Source organism: Cryptomeria japonica, chromosome 11, assembly GCF_030272615.1.
Source record: "Cryptomeria japonica chromosome 11, Sugi_1.0, whole genome shotgun sequence".
NCBI classification, from domain to species: Eukaryota; Viridiplantae; Streptophyta; class Pinopsida; order Cupressales; family Cupressaceae; genus Cryptomeria; species Cryptomeria japonica.
This window is the reverse complement of record NC_081415.1, coordinates 438,793,871-438,817,635: the sequence shown is the minus strand read 5'-3', so window position 1 is coordinate 438,817,635 and position 23,765 is coordinate 438,793,871. Positions and strand designations below refer to the sequence as shown.

At 35.2% G+C, this 23,765-nt stretch overlaps 2 protein-coding genes across 2 annotated transcripts in view; both read left to right on the top strand.

Moving 5' to 3' along the window:
• LOC131077735 (nod factor hydrolase protein 1) overlaps nt 1–23,765 on the top strand; it is an 80,606-nt gene that overhangs the window by 6,211 nt on the left and 50,630 nt on the right. The window lies entirely within an intron of this gene.
• On the top strand, nt 13,232–14,986 carry LOC131077733 (nod factor hydrolase protein 1). The gene is made up of 2 exons (XM_058015282.2): nt 13,232–14,553; nt 14,640–14,986. The coding sequence occupies exons 1-2, from the start codon at nt 13,440–13,442 to the stop codon at nt 14,660–14,662; spliced, it is 1,137 nt and encodes a 378-aa protein (XP_057871265.2). The 5' UTR covers nt 13,232–13,439; the 3' UTR covers nt 14,663–14,986.

Here is a 23,765-nt window from a genome sequence, read left to right as displayed (position 1 = left end):
TGGGGCTCTCATTCGTCTCATTTTTCTACAGGAATTAGAGGAGGTTATGTTTCATAAGAAAAAAGGAAAAGCTTGGACAAGTCCTGATTCCTTTCTTATTGAATTCTTTTAGGAGTTATATGAGGTTATTAAATTGGATCTTTTACAAGTGGTTTATGAGTCATATAAATAAGCAAATATTAAAAGCCATGAGTTATACTTTTCTAGTTCTTATCCCTAAAAAAGATGGTGTGAATTGTCTAGATCATTTTAGATCCATTTCTCTTTGCAATGTGGTTTATAAAATTATCACTAAATTGATTGTTGAAAGACTTGAATTCAAATTGTGTTAAAATATTTGATTTTTGATGAGCAAGTTAGATTTATTGTTGGTAGATTTATTATTGTTGGGATTGTGATTGCTATGGAGGTCATTCACTATATAGCGACCTCTAAGGAGAAGGCCATGTTCATCAAACTTGACATGGAAAAATATTATGATGGAGTCAAATGGACATTCTAATAAAAAGTTCTTCGAGCCTTTGGAATTGGGGGTGATTGGTTCATCAATTGTGTTACCTCTACCTCCTTTTTAATCCTTTTTTATTTTTCTGAGTTATTAAGTGCTTCTAGGGGCCTTCAACAAAGGGATCATATTTCTCCCTATCTATTTATTATAATGGTTGAAGGGTTGGGTAGATTTATTAAGTCTCAAATTAGACAAGACTTGATTCAGGGTTGGAGCTAGAGCAATATCTTACCCCTCATTCTCATGTACAGTTTATGGACAATACTACCTTGATGGGCATGGCAAAAAATGATGAAGCAATGAATTTGACAAGAAATTTGGATATTTACATGGTTTCCTTGGTCCAAAAAATCAATAAGGCCAAGTGTTAGACTATCTTCTTCTTTAATAGCCCTCGACTTATTAAGACTAGTATTACTCAAATAATTAGATTTAAAATAGGTTCTCTTCCTTTAGTTTATCTTGGAATTCCCATTGTTATGGGATATCAACATAGGAAGTTTTGGCAGGAGGTTATGGATAATTTTTACAAGAAGGTTAGCCATTGGACCTATAGATGGCTTTCATCCACTAGACTCTTCTAAAATCAATGGTGCAAGCTCTTCCTATTTACAAATTATTTGTGTATGTTGCCCCATAAAGTTTTGGTAAGGATTTTGATGCTCTTTCACACCAATTTCTATTACCTAGTAATTTTCTCTCATCAAAGTGGAGCCTAGTCAAGTGAGATTTAGTTTGTAGGCCAAAGCCAGAGGGCAGCTTTGGGCTTTGACTTGCTAACTTGATTAGTTAGGTTTTAGCAACCAAGTTATATTGGCGATGGTGTACTTGCCAAGATTAGGACTAGGCTATAAATCCTTTCTCATAAGTACCTCAGGAGAGTGATCAACTTTGATGTGCCTTGTTGCAGCCTTGCGAGTAAGGGATGTATACTTTGGGATACTTAAAATAGGGGTGAAGCTCATTAAGGATGGGCTTGTTTAGATTTGTAATGAGGGCTTAGAATCCCTTTTTTGGCATGATTCTTGGGATGGTTATCCCCCTAATATTTCTAAGTTTCCCCATCTTCAATCTCTTTGTAAAATTTTGAGTAATGTTGGTTGGAGTAAGCTAGAGGATTTTAAAACTAGATTATGAGACAAGTGGAGGTGACTTGTTGGAAGGATCCTTCGGAGTGGGTCAACTGATTGTGAGGTGGTAACATGGAGGATTTGTAAGAGCTTTATATAATCTTGGCTAGTAGACTAGATTTAGCTCCCTCAAGAGGGGATTCTCTGGCCTAGAACCCTAGTCCAAAGGGTAAATTTTCTATTGCCTCCGGTTATTTGGAGTTTGATAGATAGCTTTGTGGTAGGGTTGGTGTGACTTGGTGAAAGCAAGTGTGGCATAAATTTAATTGGCCAAAATTTTACTTTTTCCTTTAGTTAGTAGCCAAAAATAAGTGCCTCACCTATGATAATTTGTAAAGGAGATATTTTTCAGGGCCCATCTATATGTGTTCTTTATAATAATAGTGAAGAATATACTTCACATCTCTTCTTTCAATTTCCTTACTCTAAGGAGTTTTTTTCACCTTTGGTGGGAGGCATGGAATCATGCTTGTGTTCATGCTAATTCTTTAGTTTAGCTCTACAATATTTTGGGTAGACCTCTAGCTAAGACTTCTTTTCTTTAGGTTGTTTGGGTTATTGGCCCCACTTTGATCATTTGGAATCTTTGGTTAGAAAGGAATATAATGATATGTTAGGAATCAAAGATGGTGGGGGTTCCTTTGTGGTGAGACACCATCAACAAGATCCAAGAGACTATTTCCGCAAAATGTGACCTTTCTATGACTAAGGATCCTGATAATTTGGCAAAATTTGAATTTGTTTGATAGTGGGTTTGGCTTCTCCATAGGTAAAAGACCTCATCAGACCAAGAAGAAGATTCATCAGAAGGTTCGATAGCTTCCTCCTCCTAAGGGAGTTTTAAAGGTGAATATCGATGGTTCTTCTAGGGATAATTCTAGACATGTAAAAAATTGGTGGCATTGGTAGGGATAGCAATGGAGCTATGGTGTTCTTTTTCTCTATCTATAAAGAGAAACATTCTAATAATCTTATAGAGGCTCTAGCTATTCTTCATGTAGTTGAGAGAGGAATTTCCCTTGGTTGGAAGAATATTATTTGTTAATCGGATTTACAAATTATGGTGGATATGATGAATAAACAAAGGCTGGATGGTGTTGATTGGCAATTAGTCTAATTGGTGAAGTAGATTCTTAATTTGTGTTTCTCTTTGGAATACATTTATTTCTATCATATTCCTAAAGAATGGAACCAAGTGGTTGATTTCTTGGCTAAATGGGCTTTTGAGAACTTAGAGAGGTGGGATGTGGATGACTAGGGGCTCTTTTCCTTAGAGAAATTTGAGACTTTGGAAAAGTTAATCATGGATGATAGGAATATGTATTTGTGCTTTTGTGGGGTTCCTTTCAAATATTCTTATTGTTGTTTGTGGGTTGTATTTTGTTGGGATTTTGACCTTTTACTTTGTACTTCTTGCTTTGTGTTGATTCAATTTTTACCCCCTTTTCAAAAAAAAAAAAAAGTAATAAGTTTTTTACCTGTCTACTTGCACAACATATCCTTTGATATTTGTCATTTCAAAACTCTTTTTCATGCAATAATGTTTCAATAGATTTTAACTATTAACCATTACATTTGAGAAATATAAAACTAATCTATTTTCTTATAGATTTCAATATTATTATCTTTCCTATTGATGCTACATAGTTCCTAGTAAATATGTTAGTAAAACTAGCTAGGTGAGCTTACAACAACTTACCAATGTTATTTACCTTAGTTTTAATTTCACAACCTTTTAAATATTTTTTCCACTTGCATTGAATTTCTTAAACATTCCTTAGACATTATATTCTGAAGTAAAATGCTAACATCACTTGACATAATATTATACTTAAAGAACATCAAATACAAATTTTGTAAATACATTAGTGATAACTTTAAGAAATTCTTTTGAAAAAGATATGAAATTCTAACAAATCTTTTATTTATTATTTGAATACTATATTTTATTGAAAAAAAATTATATTACTAGAAATCTGTAGAAAATCTTAACGAATCTTGACAGAAAATATAAAAATGCATCAATTACCATGGTGAATCCCTCTTTTTTGTTTTAAATCATTTCCTATGAAAAGTTAAGTGCCTAAGGAAGGCAGTGATTGACCAGTTTTAAACTTTAAAGCATAGTGCTCATGTCTATAATTCTTAAATATTTTAAATTAAACATTGAATATTTTAATTTTTTTCACCATCGTTGATTTCAGTTATAATATAATGGTTTGGGTTCTACTTCAAGCCCTATGGATATTGGAGCTCAATGGGTACATTTTGGCCCACAAGTTGCTAGATTATAAATCTTCAATGATCTAAATACATTTTTGGACTTGATGGGCATTTGAGCTCCATGAATACATTTTAACCCATTATATACAACCTCAATGATTAGATTAAAAATAAAATCAATGGTGGTGATTGAAATTGGTGATATGACCCTAAAGTAACCAATAATTGTATAATATTATTGACAAATCAATTTCAATATGTACTATAACTTATCAAATTTAGGCGAATATGATCTAATTAGGTATAAAAAAAATGTAGTGTTCATTTTTAAGTTAAATTTTTTAATAAAATAAATATTCTCAAAAATTAAATAAGACTAAAATAAAATTTTGTAAGAATGTGGTCAGTTAGGTCATCTTACAACGTGTACTATTAGCCAAAATTTGAATCTCTAATCTTAATTAGTAATTAATTGATAAATATTTATCACTAAAAAATTATTGAAATACACAATCTAAAATCACTCAACCACAAGGTGTGATAATTGATTAATAATAGGTTAAATGATTGAATAAATGAATGAATAACCATAACCCATAATAAATGCTATCAACATAAATTCCTTGAAATTCACAATGACAAATGATAACAAATTATGCATTCGTAAAGAAGATGATAGAAGTACTTTGGCCATTTCATTGTGATCAAAGATCTTCAATTACATTAGAGATATCAAAAAGATGATAAAGATACTATTTGCACATGGGTTGAATCTTTGACCTTGTTATCATGTTAATGTGATTTAATCTTCTCATGATACTTCTTTTTAATATATTAAAAACTTCACAAACAAACTAAACAAACAAATAGTATGATATATATATAAACACTAACATATTACTTGTTGGCTTGATGATGATGTTTTGATGTAATAGGTTGATTGATGACTTGTTTTATGTTGTCATTGATGGCAACTATGTTTTGATAGTCATCTAAGTCTTTTAGGCCAACCGGTAAGACATAACCGGTAGAGGAGACAGTTTACTAGTGACCGACTGTTGGTATTTTGGTATGGTTTTGTCATTGATGTCAACACCTACTAAACACTTATCAACTCTGGCACTTTGGAGAATCAACAACATTCACCGGCAAGCAAGTGACTTATGCACAGTCACTGGTATCTAGTACATCGGTAGGAAATTTGATTGACCCCTCTCCTTTGCTTGGTGCTATTGTGGAAGAACTTAGTATTTCGGTCCCCTTCCTTCAGCCAAGTCTCTCTGGATTTTTGTTTCCAAAAAATCTCTTCGCAGGATAGTATCTTTCCATATTTCGAGAGAAGGGCCTTCTCCTTAAGGAAAAGATGCTCATCCATCCCTCTCTCTAGGACCTCAATATTAACCCTATTGAGATCATTCTCTATTGATGTTTTTTTGTCAAAGATGTTACCAAATTTGGTCCTATTCCACTCTAAGAGCTTCCTTTTTATAAGTTTTAGCTTACTTGCAACAATAAACATCTTCGAACCTGAGAAAGTGGAGCTACTCCACCATTTTTCAAGTAAGCTTAGAAAGTTATCATCTCTAAACCACATATTCTCAAATTTGAAGGGACATTTTTTTGGAGTATATTCTACTAATAAGTTTAATTGGAGTGGGAAATGGTCCAATCTTGATAAAGGAAGAGGCTCTGCCTTCAAGGAGTAATTTAGTTCTGAGAGCCCACCATAGATAAAGAGCCTATCAAGTTTCTTTGCTATATTACAAAAACCAGATCTTCTATTGTTCCAAGTGAAAGCATTCTCTGTCTTCTTGATTTCCAGTAGGGAATTCCTATTGATCCAGAGATTGAAGTCTATAGCTAAAGGAGGAAGCTTGCTTCTTCCTCCTCTTTTATCTGAGGCTTTAGTGATGGCATTGAAATCTCCCCCAATGATACTAAGGTCATTTGGGAAGCTTTTAAGAAATATCTCAATATCCTTCCATACTTTCACCTTTTCATTGTTTTGGATGGGGCCATAAACATTAATTAGTTTGAATCTGAGGTTATTTTTTTAGTTTACAACCTCTCCTCCTATCCAGTTCTGCTAGATCTCTAGTGATGTGAATGAAAGGGTTCTAGGATCCCAGATGATAGCTAAGCCCCCTAAAGCACCAAAGGCTAGGGAATGATTAAGTTGTCTAACCCCTAGTTTTTGCCCAAAGATAGATATCTCAGATGCATTCATTTTTGTTTCTTGAATTAATATTAAGTCAGGTTTAGAGTCAGAGATGCAACACTTTAAGATGCATTGTTTGTTAGGGGCATTCAATCCCCTAACATTCCATGTTATGATTTTCATGGCTCTGTGGGGAGGTACTTCCCCTCCCCTACATTAAAAAGAGTAGATATTTTGGATTGACCCCTAGCTTCTCCATCCTTCAGTCTCAATTCAGCTAAGGATCTCCTGCCCCTTCTTTTACTGAATTTAGCACAATCTGGAGAATCTTTGCTTTTGACAGAGCAGAGAATGCCCAAGGTGTTAGGATGCTGATTTTTCGCGTTCTCTGATGCTATGAAGAGTTCCTTTGTTTCTAAGTTAACTCTAGTAATATTTACTAGATTATTAACGAGGAGATCTCTTTGTCTTTCCAATTCTTTGTTATCACAAATTTCATCAATCAATTGATCCATGAGGTCGTTTACTACTTCTTCCCCTATGAAATTGGCGATGATATCAACTTCCTTGGCTACTTGGTTAGCCTCAGAAGCTATAGTTGTGTCAGGGTCAGCCTCTGGGGATGAAAGACTAGCGTTTTCCCCTAGAGGGGTTATCAGATTTGAAACTGGGGAGATTTGATGGGATTGCCGTGAAGTATTTTCTAAATCTTGGGGAGAGTTACCCTTATCTTTTGAAGGTGATAGGGTAGTAAGATCCTGCAGAGGGGAAGTTTTTAAGGAGTTCTCTTTGTCTTGTGGGGTAAGAGAGCCTAATGGTGACATAATTGTCATGCCGAATTGTTCAATCTGGGGGAGCCCCTCACAAATTTCCCCTTCTTCCAAATTACCAAACCCACTATAAGGGTCACCCACAGGAGGGACAAACGATGGAGGTGGTTGGGGCTGAGAACATGGGGACTTAATTAGGGATTTTTGATGACATAGAACCGGAGAAGGAAGATTAGTGCTGAAGTTATTAAAGCCTGTGATGGTGAAACCCCCTCCTTCAACAAATCTAATTGGAGCTATTCTTGATTTAGTGATTAGTTTAGGGAAAGCATTTTTTGAGGGGAACTTCCTTGGTCTATCCATTTCGAAAGGACCATTGTAGAAGGGTAATTCAAGATATAAACTCAGATTATTATACCTTAGTGTTACTGGTTCGATGGTTTTAATGTTTATATTCATGTTGACAATCAGAAGATTGTTAAAGAAGCTTAAAGCTGATTTTTTAACTTCTACAAATTTGCCTATTTTATTCCCTAAAATTCTTAAAAAGTCATTATTTCTTAATTCAATTGGGATTCTTTCGAGTGATATAGCTCTATTAACCATACATGAATTTAATTGTGAAGGATGAAAGAGGGTATGCCACTCCCAACAGTCAAACCCTAAGCCCATGAACTCAGATAAACCCCTATTTAGTACTGAATTTTTAAAATATTGATTACTGCATTCAATAGCTAAGAACTGATCAGGGAGGATGTCAATTGTTACCTGATTATTGAGAGAAGACGCCACCCAGTTGGCAATTTGTTCGGACGGAATCCCCCAACCTTTCCATCGTGCAAAAAACATTCTTTCTTGGCAATGCATTCGATACATATCCGTTGTTTGGGAGTCAATGTCAATGATTATCCCATTGGGGCTATCTTTGGAAGATTTGCCAGCAGACATTTTGGTGGCTGAAGTCGTGGGACTGTTTGTTCGGTTAGGTTTTACAGAACCTTCCTTCCACCCTGGGTTGGGATGTCGCTTAAAGCAATTTGAATGTCTTTCTGCCTTCTTGTTTCAGCGCCTTACCGACTGCCAGTTTCAATCCCTACCTTGGAGCGAAGGAAGGGAAGCCCTAGCCAAAACAACCAGTGGGTATTTTGTTTTAGCAAAGAAAGCTTCCTGCTTTTTGATCTGAGATTTTGCTCTACTCAATTTATTTGCCCTAGCATCATTAGCCAGAACTGCAAAATGGTTTCCATAGCCATGATAAACACTTCGCAGAGGAAAGGGCTGGTCGTAGAGAGAAGACTTGATTCTACCTTTCGTGGGCATAGTCATTTTCGCAAAGAGAGGATAACACCGTTAATGCTACCCTCCTTAAAGATGTGCCATAGTATAGAATGGAATTGCTTATCACCACAAAACACATGTTATTCTACTTATCATTTTATTAATTAATGTAAGTGAAACTTTAATTCATAAATTAATTTATGACATACCATATAGTTAAACATCTATTTAAATTCTAATCAAACAAAAAGTTACCTTAGTAATTTATTTTCATGGTAAATAATTATAATTAAATAGTCATATACTACTTTTGAATAATTATATAAAAATAAATAAATAAAAGAATTTTATTTTGAGAAAGTAAATTCTAAAAGGGTAATTTTTGAAATTATCTACACTAGTATGATTATCAAATTTGAAAGTTAAATTAAATTAGTTTTAAATTAGTAAAAAATATCATGTATAATATATAAATAATGAAATTGAAATATATAAATATTAAATTAATATTAATTTGCTATAAATAAATAAATAAATAACCTACAAATTTAGTCGTTAGAATATATTTTATCATGATTCAAGGTCATGGGTATGTGCACAAATATGTGAAAAAAAATGCAAGCACATTATAATGTACTTGTAACGATCATAAAATGAGAAAATCAAGAGAAAGATCCTACAAGAAATCACTAAATCTAGATCAATCACAAAATCTCCAATCGTAAGCACAATGAAGGAAGCAAATCAAATTCAACAATAAATAATGAATTGAACATAACTCAATGCAAACCCAATGTTGAACTTGATGCAAGTGCCTCCATTGCTCTTCTCCTTCTTGTTACTTGTGTGGGATGACCCTTATATTCGTAGCACAATACCTGTAGTATGATAGGACAACAATTTAAAGATCGTGATTTTTGATAATTGAGAATGAGGTTTGATTGATAGATTTCAAAGATTCAAACTGACGATCAAGATTGAGAATTGAATATAAAGATCAATGGCGGAGGATTGTTGAGACAAGTTAGTTAAGAGATGATCACTCATGCAATTGGATTTGATTAGCAAGTTAACTCATTTGACTGACTTACTTAGTGGATAGATGAGTTAGTTAGAAAAAGTGATTTCAATAAAGGTGGATTGACTGACTAGTTAGAAAAAGTGATTGACGAGTGACTAGTGGAACTGACATGTGTTATAGGACATTGAATGAAATTATCATTTCATTTAATTTGGAGAGAATTTGATTTTCAAAATTAAAATTTGACATGTGAGAGAAATAAAATAGAGTAAGCAATTTATTTCATGACGAGGACATAATTAGTTAATTAAATAGTTTGGAATAATTATTTAATTATGGAAGATAATAGAAATTGATTTTACTAAACAATAAAGATTATTTAATTAAAGCATGTGTAAAAGGGATTAATTAAATAATAAAATTATTTAATTATGAAGTTGGAGGGAAATTTAAAATTTGAATTTGAAGTGGTTAAATTAGGAGAACAAAGTTAAATTAATTAATTAATTAAATTTTTTTAATTAATAAGAAGGAATAATTAGTAAAATTAGCATTTGTAGGCGTGGGACAATTTTAGGCATCTATATAGTACTCATTCTATATGAGCATGTTATGACAAACTCATATATTTTAGAAAGGCACCATATTGGTGAATCTGATTAAAAAGGCAAATTTTTATAGGGAAATACAATATTGGTCCAACAATTATGGCAAAGGATCATAGGCATTATTTAAGAGACTATTCATGCTAAATGTAAAATGTTTATTCCTTCATAGATTGGTGAAGTTGAGATGATGTAGTGGCTGGGCATTTGTGGAAATGATGAGCAACCTTCCTCTTCTAGGGGGTGTCATCATCCCCCAAGGAAAACTCAGAGAATGGGTAGGTGGACTTTTCCCCCAATTGGTGTCCTCAAATTAATATTGATGGTTCTTCAATGGGTAATCTAGGTCATGTGGGGATTGGAGGAGTTGGGAGAGATAGATTCAATGGTGTTGAGTTCTTCTTCTCCAGTTATAAAATCCATCAGATTAACAATCTAATGAAAGCCTTTGGTATCCTTATCGCTTTGGAAAAGGGATGTGGTCTTGGTTGGCTCAAGGTTGTTTGTGAGTTATATTCTCAAATTCTTGTTAATATATTGCATAGATAAACTTTCAAAGGTGTGAATTGGTAGCTAGCTCCAATGGGGCAATAGATTCTTCATTTGAGTAGTTTTTTAGATTATATTTACTTTCTTCGTGTATCCTGAGGGAGTGGAACAAGGTTGTTGATTGCCAAACTAAGTGTGCTTTAGAGCACAAGGGAAATTAGTATGTGGAAGATTGGAACAAATACCTTTAATTTTCTCCCAAAGTCTTTAGAAGTTGCATCTTAATAATAAGCCTGGCTAATTAGTTGCTTTGTGTAGGTTGTGTGTGGGTTGGGCTCTCCTTATTACTAGAGATGGTTGGTTGTTAGTTCATTGAATTCTTTGGCTTCTTGGTGTCGATAGCTTTTGATCCATGTTTTCTATGTGAGTGTTGGTCCCTACAATGCACTCTTGGTTTTTTGTATGGACTTCTTTGCTGGATTCTTGATTATTAAGTTATTTTTTTACAATTCATTAAAAAGTCATAAATATATATTTAATTTTATATAATATAACATTAATTAGATACCAATACATAAATTTATATATGATTAATTTCATATATTATAAATATTTTTATTATAAAATGTTTACTATCATATTATAATTACAAGTTATTAAATATTGATTAAAATTTATATTAAGTATTTAAATAAATTATAAATTATTTATAATAATTTATTTTTCTTAAATGTAGTATCTACCAATGCTACTAACATATATATCTTTAATAAAATTATGAAGTACGTGGAGAGATATCATCATCGAGATATTATTCAATTAAGCACAAATAAAATAGTAAAAAAATTAAATAGACTTCTTGATAATGCTATCTCTTAATTATTTTATATATATTTATATTAAATATATAATTATTGAGTCATTCATCTTGAAAAGTAGCTCACTTCGTCTCATCCATGAAATACCTAATAGGTATCACTGAAATTTTAAAAAAGAAAAATATAATTATTGAGTCATTCATCTTGAAAAGCAGCTCACTTCGTCTCATCCATGAAATGCCTAATATGCATCACTAAAATTTTACAAAGGAACTTGAGTCTAACAACCATCTTCCTTTCCTTGACATTTTGATCATCATAAAATTTGATGGCTCTTTAGGTCGATGTGTGTACCACTGTACCACAAAGCTACACACACTGACCTCTACCTCCATGCCTCTTCTCATCACAACCCTTGTCAAAAAGTGGGGGTCCTCAAAACCTTGTCCACTCGAGCCTATTGTATCTGTGATGAGAAACCCACCTTTGTAAAATCTTTAGAATAAATGGGTACTCAAGTAAGCAAATCTCCAGGGCTTTTAGAAAGCCAGGTCTAGGTTCTTCTCCTACCCTAAACCCATGCCCTCTGACCCTTCGAGTGGATCCTTGCCCTATATCGAAGGCCTTTCCCATAAATCAACAAGATCCTTATTAAGAAAGCTCTTCATTGTGCTTTTAAGCCCCTTGCTATGTTAAGGAGTTATCTTCCCTCTTTCAAAGACCCCAAAGATATCCTCCTTGACTTGAGTGTCTATAAGATTGTTTGCTCTTGTGGTATGCCTTATATAGGTGAAACCGATCACTCCTTGAACATTCGGATCAAAGAGCATTGTGCAGACATTAGACACGACCGAGTTTCCAAATTTGCGCTAGCTGAGCATTCCACTTTGTCCAAGCACCATATCTGTTTAGCAAGTGTTCAAATCTTATCCAAGGAAGAGGACTTTTTCAAGAGGAAACTTAAAAAAGCTATTGCCATTAGTAATCATCCCTCGAACCTTAATCGTGATGAAGGGTTGAGTCTTAGTCAAGCCTGGTAGCCTCTGTTATCCAACCTTAGACATTGCCATTCCCTTCTTGACCATCCTCCCCTGTGATTCTTGTGCTTGTCTACTTTCCTTTCCTTATTCTCTTTCCTCCCTCCTTCCTTTGTGGTTGTCCCCTCTTTTTCTAGGTTTGGTCAACCCATTTTGGTCCCCCCAGTTTTGTGTCTTGTTTCCTTGAGAGTGCCTTTCTATGTGTCCCCGATCTTCTCCCTTGGGGCTTCTTTGTTTGCTTTGTAGTGTTTTAACTTTGTTGCTTTGTGGTTTTCTCTCATTTCCTTTTTTCATTTTATTTAATTTAGTTTGTTTCCTTTTTGGAAATTATTTTATCATTTTTAGCCTTTATCTTCCCTTTTTATCAATTCATTTAGTGTCCTTGTATTTATTTAAGTTCTTTGTTATTTGAATCTCTTTTTATTATGTTTACTCCTTTCTTCTTTTTGTTTGTTTGTTTTGTTCATCTCTCTATTTTTCCTCCGTTTCTTTTATTTGCTCTTTCTCTTTTTGTTTTTATTTATTATTTCTCTTTTGTCTTATTTTGTTATTTTATTATTTTATTATTTTATTTATTTCTTATTTCCATTTTCTTCATTTACTTTATGGCCTCTTTTGTGCTTTTATCTTCTTATCATTTATTTGTTTTCATTTTAGACTAGTTTTTATTTCTTATTTTTCTCCTATGCCTTTTTCTTTTTGCATTCTTTTTGTATTGTCCTCCCTTCTTGGTCCATGTGCCACCTTCTCTCTCCCTCTGCTCTTTCTTTTTATTTGGGGTTCTAGTCCACAACTTTTCAATTTTTGGGTTCCTCAGCTCTCTTACATCCTGATGATGGATCATGAAATGTGATTCAAAACGTTGATGAAAAACTATCCTACAATCTAATCCAGAAATCTTGCAACAAATCAATTATAGACTGTGGAAATCTGATATCATTGGAAGAAAAATAAAATTGAAAAATAAAACTAGGTATTTGAAAGCTTCACCGACCCAAACAATAAGAGGAACGTTTCAATACGCTGACCGTTTACTTTCAACTGATTGGAAGCTTCAAAAACGAGTATTTGGTAGGCAATTTAAAATCAGGTAAGAGCATCTGACTCACTCGTACAAGTCATGGTCAGACATGGAACGCACTATACTCGCGCATAGATATCATCTCTATGGCGGACCAAATCTTATCACGGATTTCCATTTTTATTGTGCAAGTGGAAGCGTGCAGACGGAGTTTCAGCAGACCAACCGCATTTCTGCAATGTTGTTGAGGGCGGCGCAGCGCGTAAAGACAACCCACCATTTCTGGGTTGACTTAGCACTTCGGAAGCAAAGTAAAATTATATAAGCCGTGCATATCTTATCGTAGCATTCATCACCAGCAATTTGTTTTCCAACTCCATAATGAAGAACTCGCAATACATTATGCGAATTGTATTTCTGTTAGTATGTTTACTCTTCTGTTCGGCAGAGGCAGCAGGTTGTGCTTCATCAAATGTTAAGGCTGCGTATTGGCCATCTTACACCGCCTCATTCATGCCGCCCGCCTCCATCAACTCAGCCGTCTACTCTCACATCTTCTACGCCTTTGCAACTATGAATGACCAAACATTCCAGGTTGAGGATCAGAACATGATGGCCCAATTCACCGCAACAGTGCAGCGGAAAAACCCGTGCGTAAAGACTCTCATCTCCATCGGAGGCGGGGGTTCCAACTCCACTGCCTTTGCTCTCATGGCAACCAATCCCATCCGCCGTGCAGTCTTCATAAAATCAGCCATCGCCCTCGCCAGACGCCACAACTTCCACGGCCTCGACCTCGATTGGGAATATCCCACCAACACTACGGAAATGGAGAATTTGGGCAAATTGTTCTCCGAGTGGAGACACGCCATAAATTTGGAGAGCAGATCGTCTGGTCGGCCTCCGCTTCTCCTGACCGCAGCCGTGTATTTTGCGCAGAGATTCTTCTTGTGGGGTGAGCTAAGAAGCTACGCGACGGCCTCCATTGCCAAAAACCTCGACTGGGTAAATGTGATGGCCTTTGATTATCACGGCTCATGGGACACTTCCGCGACCGGAGCACACGCGGCTCTTTATGACAGCAGCTCTAACGTTTCGACCAGCTATGGGATTTCAACTTGGGTCGACTCCGGATTGCCGCCGCGTAAAGTTGTGATGGGGATGCCGCTCTACGGGCGTTCGTGGGTGCTCAAGTCGCAAAACCAGACGGGCATAGGAGCTCCTGCTGTGGCGGCTGGTCCCAAGCAAAATCTCAGCGCCGAAACCGGTGTTATGTTCTTCTCGGAGGTACGCGACTTCATAATGGAGAAGCATGCGACCGAGGTGTACGATCCTGAAAGCGTCTCAGCTTACTGCTATGCGGGAGACTTATGGGTTGGTTATGATAACCAGGACTCCGTGGCTGCTAAGGTTAAGTTTGCTAAGCAAAAGGGGCTGTCGGGATACTTCTTCTGGGCTATTAGCCAGGATAGTAATTGGATGTTGTCCACCACAGGTTAGTTCGATCTTTCCCTTTGTTTTGTTTCCCTCTCAATGCTTTTATTATAACTTTTAGATACTGATGGATTCTGGTGGGTGCAGCGTCTCTGTCGTGGAACAAATGAGATCTTGATTTGCGAGCGGTGTGGGTGGGGACCGAAGAATGACAAACAAAGCGATGGTCATTCTGATTCATTTTATGTAATTTTCTTTGTTTACGAATAAAATGTTACAGAACATAAAAGCCTGATTTGTACCCATGAGATTGGGGTACAGTATTTCCTCGTTTTTTTCATTTGAAAAAATCCAAAGAATTCACCGCTTGTTAAGTCAGGGCTTTGGCTTTTCTCTTAGCTTCAAATGAGAAAACCAGCAACTAATTTCTTCCTTAATAAGGAAAGGAAAGCTAAATGTATGAATGAAAGAAATAAAGAAGATGACTTCGTATATTTTCTGGCTGGCAACTTGCTTCATTTTCAGTTCATTTTCCAGTTGTTTCTTTTAAAAAATGGAATAGGTAAGTACCGTTTTTAACCAGCACAGAGTTATATCTTCCGGTTCCCGTGGATTTTGGGACCAGAAAGGAGTGCTATAAAATATCAAACTGTCCTTACGTACAAACTGACCATATCTATTTACTCCGTCCAATAAATATACGGTCCACCATGACAGACAGGACCGATAGTTAAAGTAGTATATTTAACCGAACACGTTAACTGATCCCAAATATCACCAACAATGTGTTAATTAGTGTGAGAGTGAGTAGCTGAGCATGGTTAATAATTGTGATAGGGAGAGATAGAGTATCTTAATTTTGCATTTCTTGAAATCTTACATGGAAATTTCAAAAATTTCAAATCAATGTCAATTTTTTACAACAGTCTATTTGATAAGTCCCTTCCTTATAACTAAGGTTTCAGGCTACATGAGCATGCTTTTTGTCAAGTTGTCCAAAACAACTCAAAATAAAATGAGACCAATACTAGTGCAAAAGTGAGATTGACACTTGTGTGTTGATGTGGCATCACACGAGTCATTGTTTTTTAGTGCTTAGGAATACATTTCATTCAATTATGGGCATTAAATCAACAAATGCTATCACAACCATTGGAATGTGCTCAACTATTGGGTCATTTCCCTTAATATTTTGTTGATTTAATGTATAATAATTTTAATAATATAACATTAATAGTTGTGACTTTAAAGTTATTAATGTTTATTATTATTACGTCGAGAAGTGTTCCTATACAGTCGCAACACATCCGTGTAAACAAAAATGAAATGATTAGCGTTCTTATAGTAAAACAACTACTTGGCATTCATAGCATTCAAAGAGATTGAGGGTTGCACAACTATTACATTTTAATAGTTGTTGTCTCATGTCAGTGACCTAAAATGTAACGACAAAAAGTGGAGTCACACGATTTCTTTAAAATAATGGTGGATTTAAGCATTTCTCATTTGAATAGAACAATGGAGGAGATCAACACATTGGAGAAGAATTCTAACAACCCCTACAAAATATGTAAAATAGTGCTCACAAAAACTGCAAGGTTCACCAGACTTCTTCTTCATCTTTGAGGAAGACTCACTAGACTTAGAAGAATTAGCAGGTGGTGGAGTGGATTTGGACTTTTGGTTTGACTGCTGAGGGGGCTTGGAGGGACTCTCACTGCTCGAAGAGGAATGTGTCTTAGGCTTCAACTTCTTCTTCTGTTTGCCCTTAGAGGGCTAAGCAACCAAGGCTTGGGAGGAGGAGTCTGAAAGCGAAAATCACCAAGTCAACAAAGCTTGCTCTCATGTCAACCACTCACAAAAGACCTCAAAAGAGGGAAAAGTCAAGGTTGTACCCAAAGCATCCATGTAGGCATAAAATGTAGAAGTGAAGACTAGAAAAGGTCCTCGAAGCTTAGCCAAGATAAAGTAGACACACTCTTTGTCGAATTTATCCTTACTACAACCTTTCAACAAAGATTTGAGAGATTTGTTCACTTCTCTAGATATACCTCAATAGTGGGAAATGAATCAAGAAAGGCACCAATGTGGTCAACTCCATCTCTAGTTGCATTGCCTGCAACTCATTAGCTTTTCGAAAAAGGTCCTTGAACTTAGTCCACATGGCTCACGAAGTAGTGCATGACTCAAAGTGAAATAGGAGATTGTTAGAAACATGTATGACAATCAATCCTATAGCCTCATCCATCTTGTTTCTGTGTTGAAATTCCTCAAACAAACGATCCAAGGTGGGTTGGGTCTCATCCAAAGTATACCCAAAACCCCTGGACATAAGCAATTTAGTCATCTGATCCTTCTAGGTGTGATATTTATGGGATGTGAGATGAACAAAAAAGTCCACCATAGGGCTGAGGTGCGAAGAGGATCTAAAAAAGATAAATTGACACCCCCACAACAACAAAACACAAACTCTAGTGCAATTAGATTCAAGATAAAGCCTTAAAACAAGAAATCACATCATCTAAAAATATTGAGAACCTGAGAAAAATCTAAAAAAGATACCTGCAAATCTGAATAGATGACTATGAGAGATTTATGATGATGTATGAAATTCAAAAAATGAAGCTTGTTTGCCCAAGTTATGGCCCTAAAAGCATGAAAAACAAGTATGACTTTGGAGGCATGTAGCACACCTAGAGAAAAATCTAACAAAATTACCACCAACTTCAGATTGGCATCGAAATCAGCTTTTTGATGATATATGGTTTGTCCAATTTTGACTTTGTATGCAAAGGTTATGTCCTAAAAACTACACCTATATCGATTAGGGTTTGAAAGGCAAAATTGGGTCAAAGTTTGACCAAATGATGATAGCAATGCTAACTAATCGAGTTGCTAATGTGGTGTTGTCCTGATGATGTGGTGTACCTTGCTAATGTGGCAGAATATTCCCATGGAGATGCTTTGGTCATAGAGAATATTCTGTTTGTTTTTTAATTTAAAAAAAGTGCATGAAAAATAAATTTTGGAATTATGTTGCTATGGAATATTCACACGCATGCACATGGAAGGGGACTATTGATGTCATGTTGTACCAACATCGACTGTACTTGGTCTACACTTGATTAAAGACTGGTACACATGTACCAAAAGTCCTTTTAGATCTTTTTTTTAAAGTTTTCAAAAAACTATTTTATTAAAAAAACTCCTTTAGAAAAAAATACACCCCCTTTGTTAATTTAATGGAAAATAATTAAAACAAGGCACGAATTGAAATTTTTTGACCTATGCAGAGATTTTTTGATGCAGTGCTGATATAGGCGATGATATGGTGGTACAATGTATGAAATTGTACATGCATAGAAAAACGTGTGTTTAAAAAAATCACTAATTTTTTTGTCAATCTTCTATTTTGATGAATTGATGGGCAATTTTAAGTTTCTCAGACCTCTTGAGCACAATGGTGATCTCCGTTTTGCTCCAAATTGCCTAGATTTTTCAGCTATTGCCATATTTTTCCTTGATTTTCGTGGCCTCAACCAATTTGACCCAAAATTTCAACTTCTTGGATTTTGACAAAATGTCAATTGATCTTTAGGGTTTTTCGACACTACAGATGTTATGACAATCTTCGTTTGACCCCAATATGCACACAAAATTACCCTAGGTTGGATCCCTCAAGCATGTGGATAAGAACTTGATAGATCTGAAATTCTAATACTATGTTGAATTTTGCAACATATGCACTTGCAAGTTTAAACGACAAACAAGAACACCTTTCACAAATGAGAGTTGCACAAATTAATGTTATAATACTCAAAAGAAAATAATACAGAATGAATTACAATTGTACAATGAGGTGCTTATAAAGAAAGCACATAGCTTTAAATTTAGGAGAACTAAAGTGCTAGTATGAGGAGCTAAATAAAGCTCAACTCTAGCTAAACTAGATGCACAAAAGCTAAACTATGTGCACAACTAAAATAAGAACTCCTAAGTGAACTTAAGCAAAAAAACATAACTAGTTGTAAAGAAGTAAGTAATAGCTAAATATGCTCTAATAACTTCAACCATTTCAATAGCCATAAAGTAGGTCTAATAAATGAGTTTGACTTAGGAGAAAATGGGCCTTGTAATTCGACAATATCTACTAAACTAACAATGTTTAATAATTATCACAGAGCAAGAAAATTAATGAATTAAAAAGAAGAAGCATGAATTATTCCAAATGATATTTTCAATTACACTAATGACCCTAAGATGCAAAATAGACCAACTAGAGAGCTGACTAATTATTCTAGTTTTGAATTGAAATATATATTTGTCATATTCTTTTTTAATCCCAATATTAATAAAAATTTAGTGTGACAAGAAAATAATTCATTCATATTAATCTTAAAATTAAATAGCTTAATCACCTTCACATTTATTTTCCCAATATAACATTTGATTATTCTAATTTACCTTACTATCTATTTATTAAATTAATTTATTTAATCTATATATACCTATGTGCTTACATTTACTTAATCATCCTATAAATTAAACTTTGAGAAATATATATTTTCTGTCAAATGTATACTTTCTTTCATGTTATAGTTTCAGCTACTGAACTCATGTATCTACAATCATTTTCAGTTGTAGCTATTATACTTTTATTAACTATGACCATGTTTCTATTGTTGCAGTTTTATCTATCGATGTTTCTCCATAATATGTAAAATCATTTTTACTCCCAATTAAAAAAAATATCTCCTTTAAACAAATATAAATGAAATGGATTACAACTATTATAAATAAAGCTATCTTTCAAACATGAATTATGACGAAGGCTTTCCTTATGTGAACAATCCGACTAACTTTCCAAATCAACAACTCATCTTATCCTAGAAAGGTGCAAGACGATGAAAGTGATCCGGATCATTGTTTTTTTCATTAATATTTTTCATAGAATAAGGGTATGTGCAAGATCATGGTGTGCCAAAACAGGCCCTTAAGTGGCAATGAAATTTCAGAAAATCAGAGTTATGCAGCTTGACATGAAAATTTGAATAAGTTGTGAACATTATTTTTAAAATATGTAAGAAGAGAATCTATAGAAAATTGAATTTAGTTTCTAAGCTACTAGTTGTTTTTTGAAAAAAAAAATCCGATTTGATGAATATTTCAAATTTCAATGCAGTGGTACTAAAATTTCAGGAAAAGATAAGAAGTAGACGTATGTATGACCACCCTAATCATAATCAAATCATAATATTTTTTTTATAATATTTATATTATATGTATAAGACTCATGTCTGGATGTGAAACATATTTTTTTAATAATTTTTTATAGAGTAAATAATTATTTATGAATTTTTACTACAACTTTTTAGAAATTCAGAAACTCCTACGTCTGACCACCTTAACTTGGTCAAAACCTTATGAAATTTTTAAATTTTTTTTTTTTCCCTATAGTAGACAAAAAATAGGATGTAATGCATGTTTCAGATTCAAAAAATGTTAAACCGTTTGAAAGTTTTGAGTGTTTTTCAATTAGTCTATCAATCAAGACTATTGTCAGAATTCAATTAGAAAATAAATAATAATTATTTATTAAAGTCAAAATAAGACAAGCCTTATATTGTTGGAAAGCTAAGAACGTCCTTAAAAAACCCTTTTTGTTTTATCAATTTTGGCTAAAAAAAAAGTTGTCAGCCACCAGTGTAAAGTCTGGAAAATCAAGGAATACTAAAAACCACGTTTTTTCAGTTGACTTTCCAAGATTGTCACTTCCAAGCCAAATTTTCAAATTTGTACAACAAAAATCAAATATCCGATTTTAATAAGTTAATTCACTAACTAAATTTGCACATAATTAATCTATTGTTTATTAATATTTTAATATATTAATTTATAAATAAATTAGTATATGATATTAGAGAGAGAGAGAGAGAGAGAGAGAGAGAGAGAGAGAGAGAGAGAGAGAGAGAGATGGGGGGGAAGGGAGAGAGAAGGGGGGAAGGGAGAGAGATGTAAAGAGATTAGGGGGGGAGAGAGAGGGAAGGGAGAGAGAAGGGGGGAAGGGAGAGATATGTAAAGAGATTGGGGGGAGAGAGAGAGAGAGAGAGAGAGAGAGAGAGAGAGAGAGAGAGAGAGAGAGAGAGAGAGAGAGAGAGAGAGAGGGGGATTAGGGGAGAGAGACAAGGGGGATATAGAGAGATAGAGAGAGAGAGAGAGATAGAGAAATAGGGAGGGTGAAGGGAGAGAGAGATGAGGAGAGGGAAGGGAGAGAGAGATATAGATATTAGGAGAGAGGGAGAGAGATATTATGGGTCCTATGGTGTCCTAAGGGGTCATATTATGTCCGGCGACACCTTAGGACACCATATAACCCCTTAAGACACCAAATTGTGTCGTTATGGGTCTTATTGTATTTTAAGGGGCCATATTGTGTCACATATGACCCATTAGGACACAATATGACCCTTTATGACTCTATATGGTGTTGTTATGGGTCATATGACCCCTTATGACACCATATGGTGTCGTTAGGGGTCATAGGCTGTCTTAAGGGGTCATGGGACACTATATGACCCCTTAGAACACCATATTAGGTTGTTATGGGTCCTATGGTGTCCTAAGAGGTCATATTGTGTCCTACAACCCCTTAGGACACCATATGACCCCTTAAGACACCAAATTGTGTCATTATGGGTCATATTGTGTCCTAAGGGGTCATAGGACACCATATGACCCTTAAGGACAACATACGATCCCTTATGATACCATATTGGGTCGTTATGAGTCATATGGTGTCCTAAGGGGTCATATTGTGTCCTACGACCCCTTAGGACACCATATGACCCCTTAAGACACCAAATTGTGTCATTATGGGTCAGATTGTGTTCTAAGGGGTTATGGGACACCATATGACCCCTGAGGACAACATACAACCCCTTATGACACCATATTGGGTTGTTATGAGTCATATGGTGTCCATAGGGGTCCTATTGTGTCTTGCGACCCCTTAGGACACCATATGACCCCTAAGAAACTAAATTGTGTGGTTATGGGTGATATGGTGTCCTAAGGGGTCATGGAACACCATATGGACCCTACGGACAACATACGACCCCTTATGACACCATATTGGGTCGTTATGAGGCATATGGTGTCCATAGGGGTCATATTGTGTCCTACAACCCCTTAGGACATCATATGACCCCTTAAGACACCATATTATGTCGTTATGGGTCCTATGGTGTCCTAAGGTGTCATATTGTGTCCTACGACCCCTTAAGACCCAATATGACCTCTTAAGAGACCACATTATGTTGTTATGGGTCATATGGTGTCCTAAGGGGTCATGGGACACCATATGACCCCTAAGGACAACATACGACCCCTTATGACACCATATTGGATCGTTATGAGTCATATGGTTTCCATAGGGGTCATATTATGTCCTATGACCCCTTAGGACACCATATGACCCCTTAAGACACCAAATTGTGTCGTTATCGATCATATTATGTCCTAAGGGGTCATATTGTTGATGAATACTAAGAGGGGGGGGTGAATTAGTATACCCAAAAACTTTACCAAACACTTAAGCAAATTTACTGTAGACCGATATAGCCTTTTAAATAGTAAACCGGTTAATACACAAAAAAGACAATTAGCAAATAAAGCATTCACCCACAATAACACAATCACCATTAAACAAGATATGTTGATGTGGAAACCCAAATGGGAAAAACCACAGTGAGTAAAACTCACAAGTCTACTATCTGCAGAATAGCAACCAGACCAGTTAAGGTTAGACCGGTTAAGGCCTTACAATGTTCTTCACTAGAACAAATCCTGTTAGGTCTCTATTAGGAGATAAGTCCCGTTAAAGAATACCCTATTAAAGGATTTCAGAACCACAACTGTGAACCACCTTGTTAGAGAATTTTGAACAGGCTTAACTAAGCCTATCCGGTTAAGGGTTTCAAACTTGTCGAAGAGATTAGTAATCAACAAGTAAGTGATCTAGATAGTAGCACAAAATGCTTAGTTAGATCCTTGATAGCTCTCTATTAATGCATTGTAGCATTACTTCAGTCTTCTGTCCTTCCCATGTTCAATCTCCGTCGCAAGATACCTTCTTGCAAAAACCTAATCTTCTTATGCAACCCTTCTACACACACATAAAAACCTAGACATGATGTCCTCATATAGGAATTTGATTTCATGTCGATCCAATGAGATTAGACTACAATTTCCTAGGTACAGTGCATCTAGACACAATTTGTAACACGACACCGAATCACCGCATTGGTGTCGGTGGATGATAACTCATCACACTTTACAAGTTTGTCGGTTAACAAAACACAGTATACCGATTATCGGTTTACAAACAAAGATTGATAAACTGGAACATAGTGTTTCAATCTTAAAAATATTGGCTGCTGATTAGGGTCCTCATACCGCTTGAAGTCCTCGTACCACTTTGATCGGTAATCTCCTTCTGCAAACACCGATAGTCTTTAACAAACAAAGACTACACATACAATGAAATACAATACTGGTTTGAACAATACATCACATAGTATCGGTTTTTAATAACTCATATAACAAATAAGTGTGTGTCCATCAATGACAATCACAACTAAACATCACCAAAATGCCAACAATCTCCCCCTTTGGCATTGGTGGCAACACTTAGGAAAATTTGACATCTAAGTGCTTACAAAACAAAAAAATGATGCCATAATCAAATTACTCCCCCTAAGCATATACACTACTCCCTTTTCCAAAATTAAAAGCATGAACTACTTCCATACCACTCCCCATAAAATTTGCAATTCAATATCACTCCCCCTTTGCCAACAATGACAAAGTAATACAAACATGCCAAAATCATATTGCATAACATCAAAACAGAGTATATGTTTATGACAATAATGAGTAAAACTTTTCAAAAATGAATTTAAAGTTCTTCAGAAATTCCTTCATGTCTATAGACCACATATCTAGGAGTGAGGCAACAATTTCACTCTGAGTCTTCATCTGGAATGCTAATTCCTCCATGGAATCAATAGTGCTCAATTCCTGAGTGACAATGTTGGCGTCCATGTTCAGAAAGCACTTCTAAAGAACCTGCAACTTAGGTAACAAAAGCAACTAAAGTTTTTGCAGATCTTGAGACCGCTTGCAAATCTCTTAATCAATCCTGTCAATCTGTTGCCGATGAGTTTGTACAGTCTTCCCATACACTGTGAAGGAATCATATGACACTTTGAAGTT

What these genes read in the sequence shown, in the direction of transcription:
- LOC131077733 (XM_058015282.2), top strand. Translation starts at nt 13,440, where the DNA reads ATGAAGAACTCGCAATACATTATGCGAATTGTATTTCTGTTAGTATGT. An exon ending in TTGGATGTTGTCCACCACAG is followed by an intron (nt 14,554 to 14,639) that starts GTTAGTTCGATC and finishes TGGTGGGTGCAG; the next exon opens with CGTCTCTGTCGTGGAACAAA.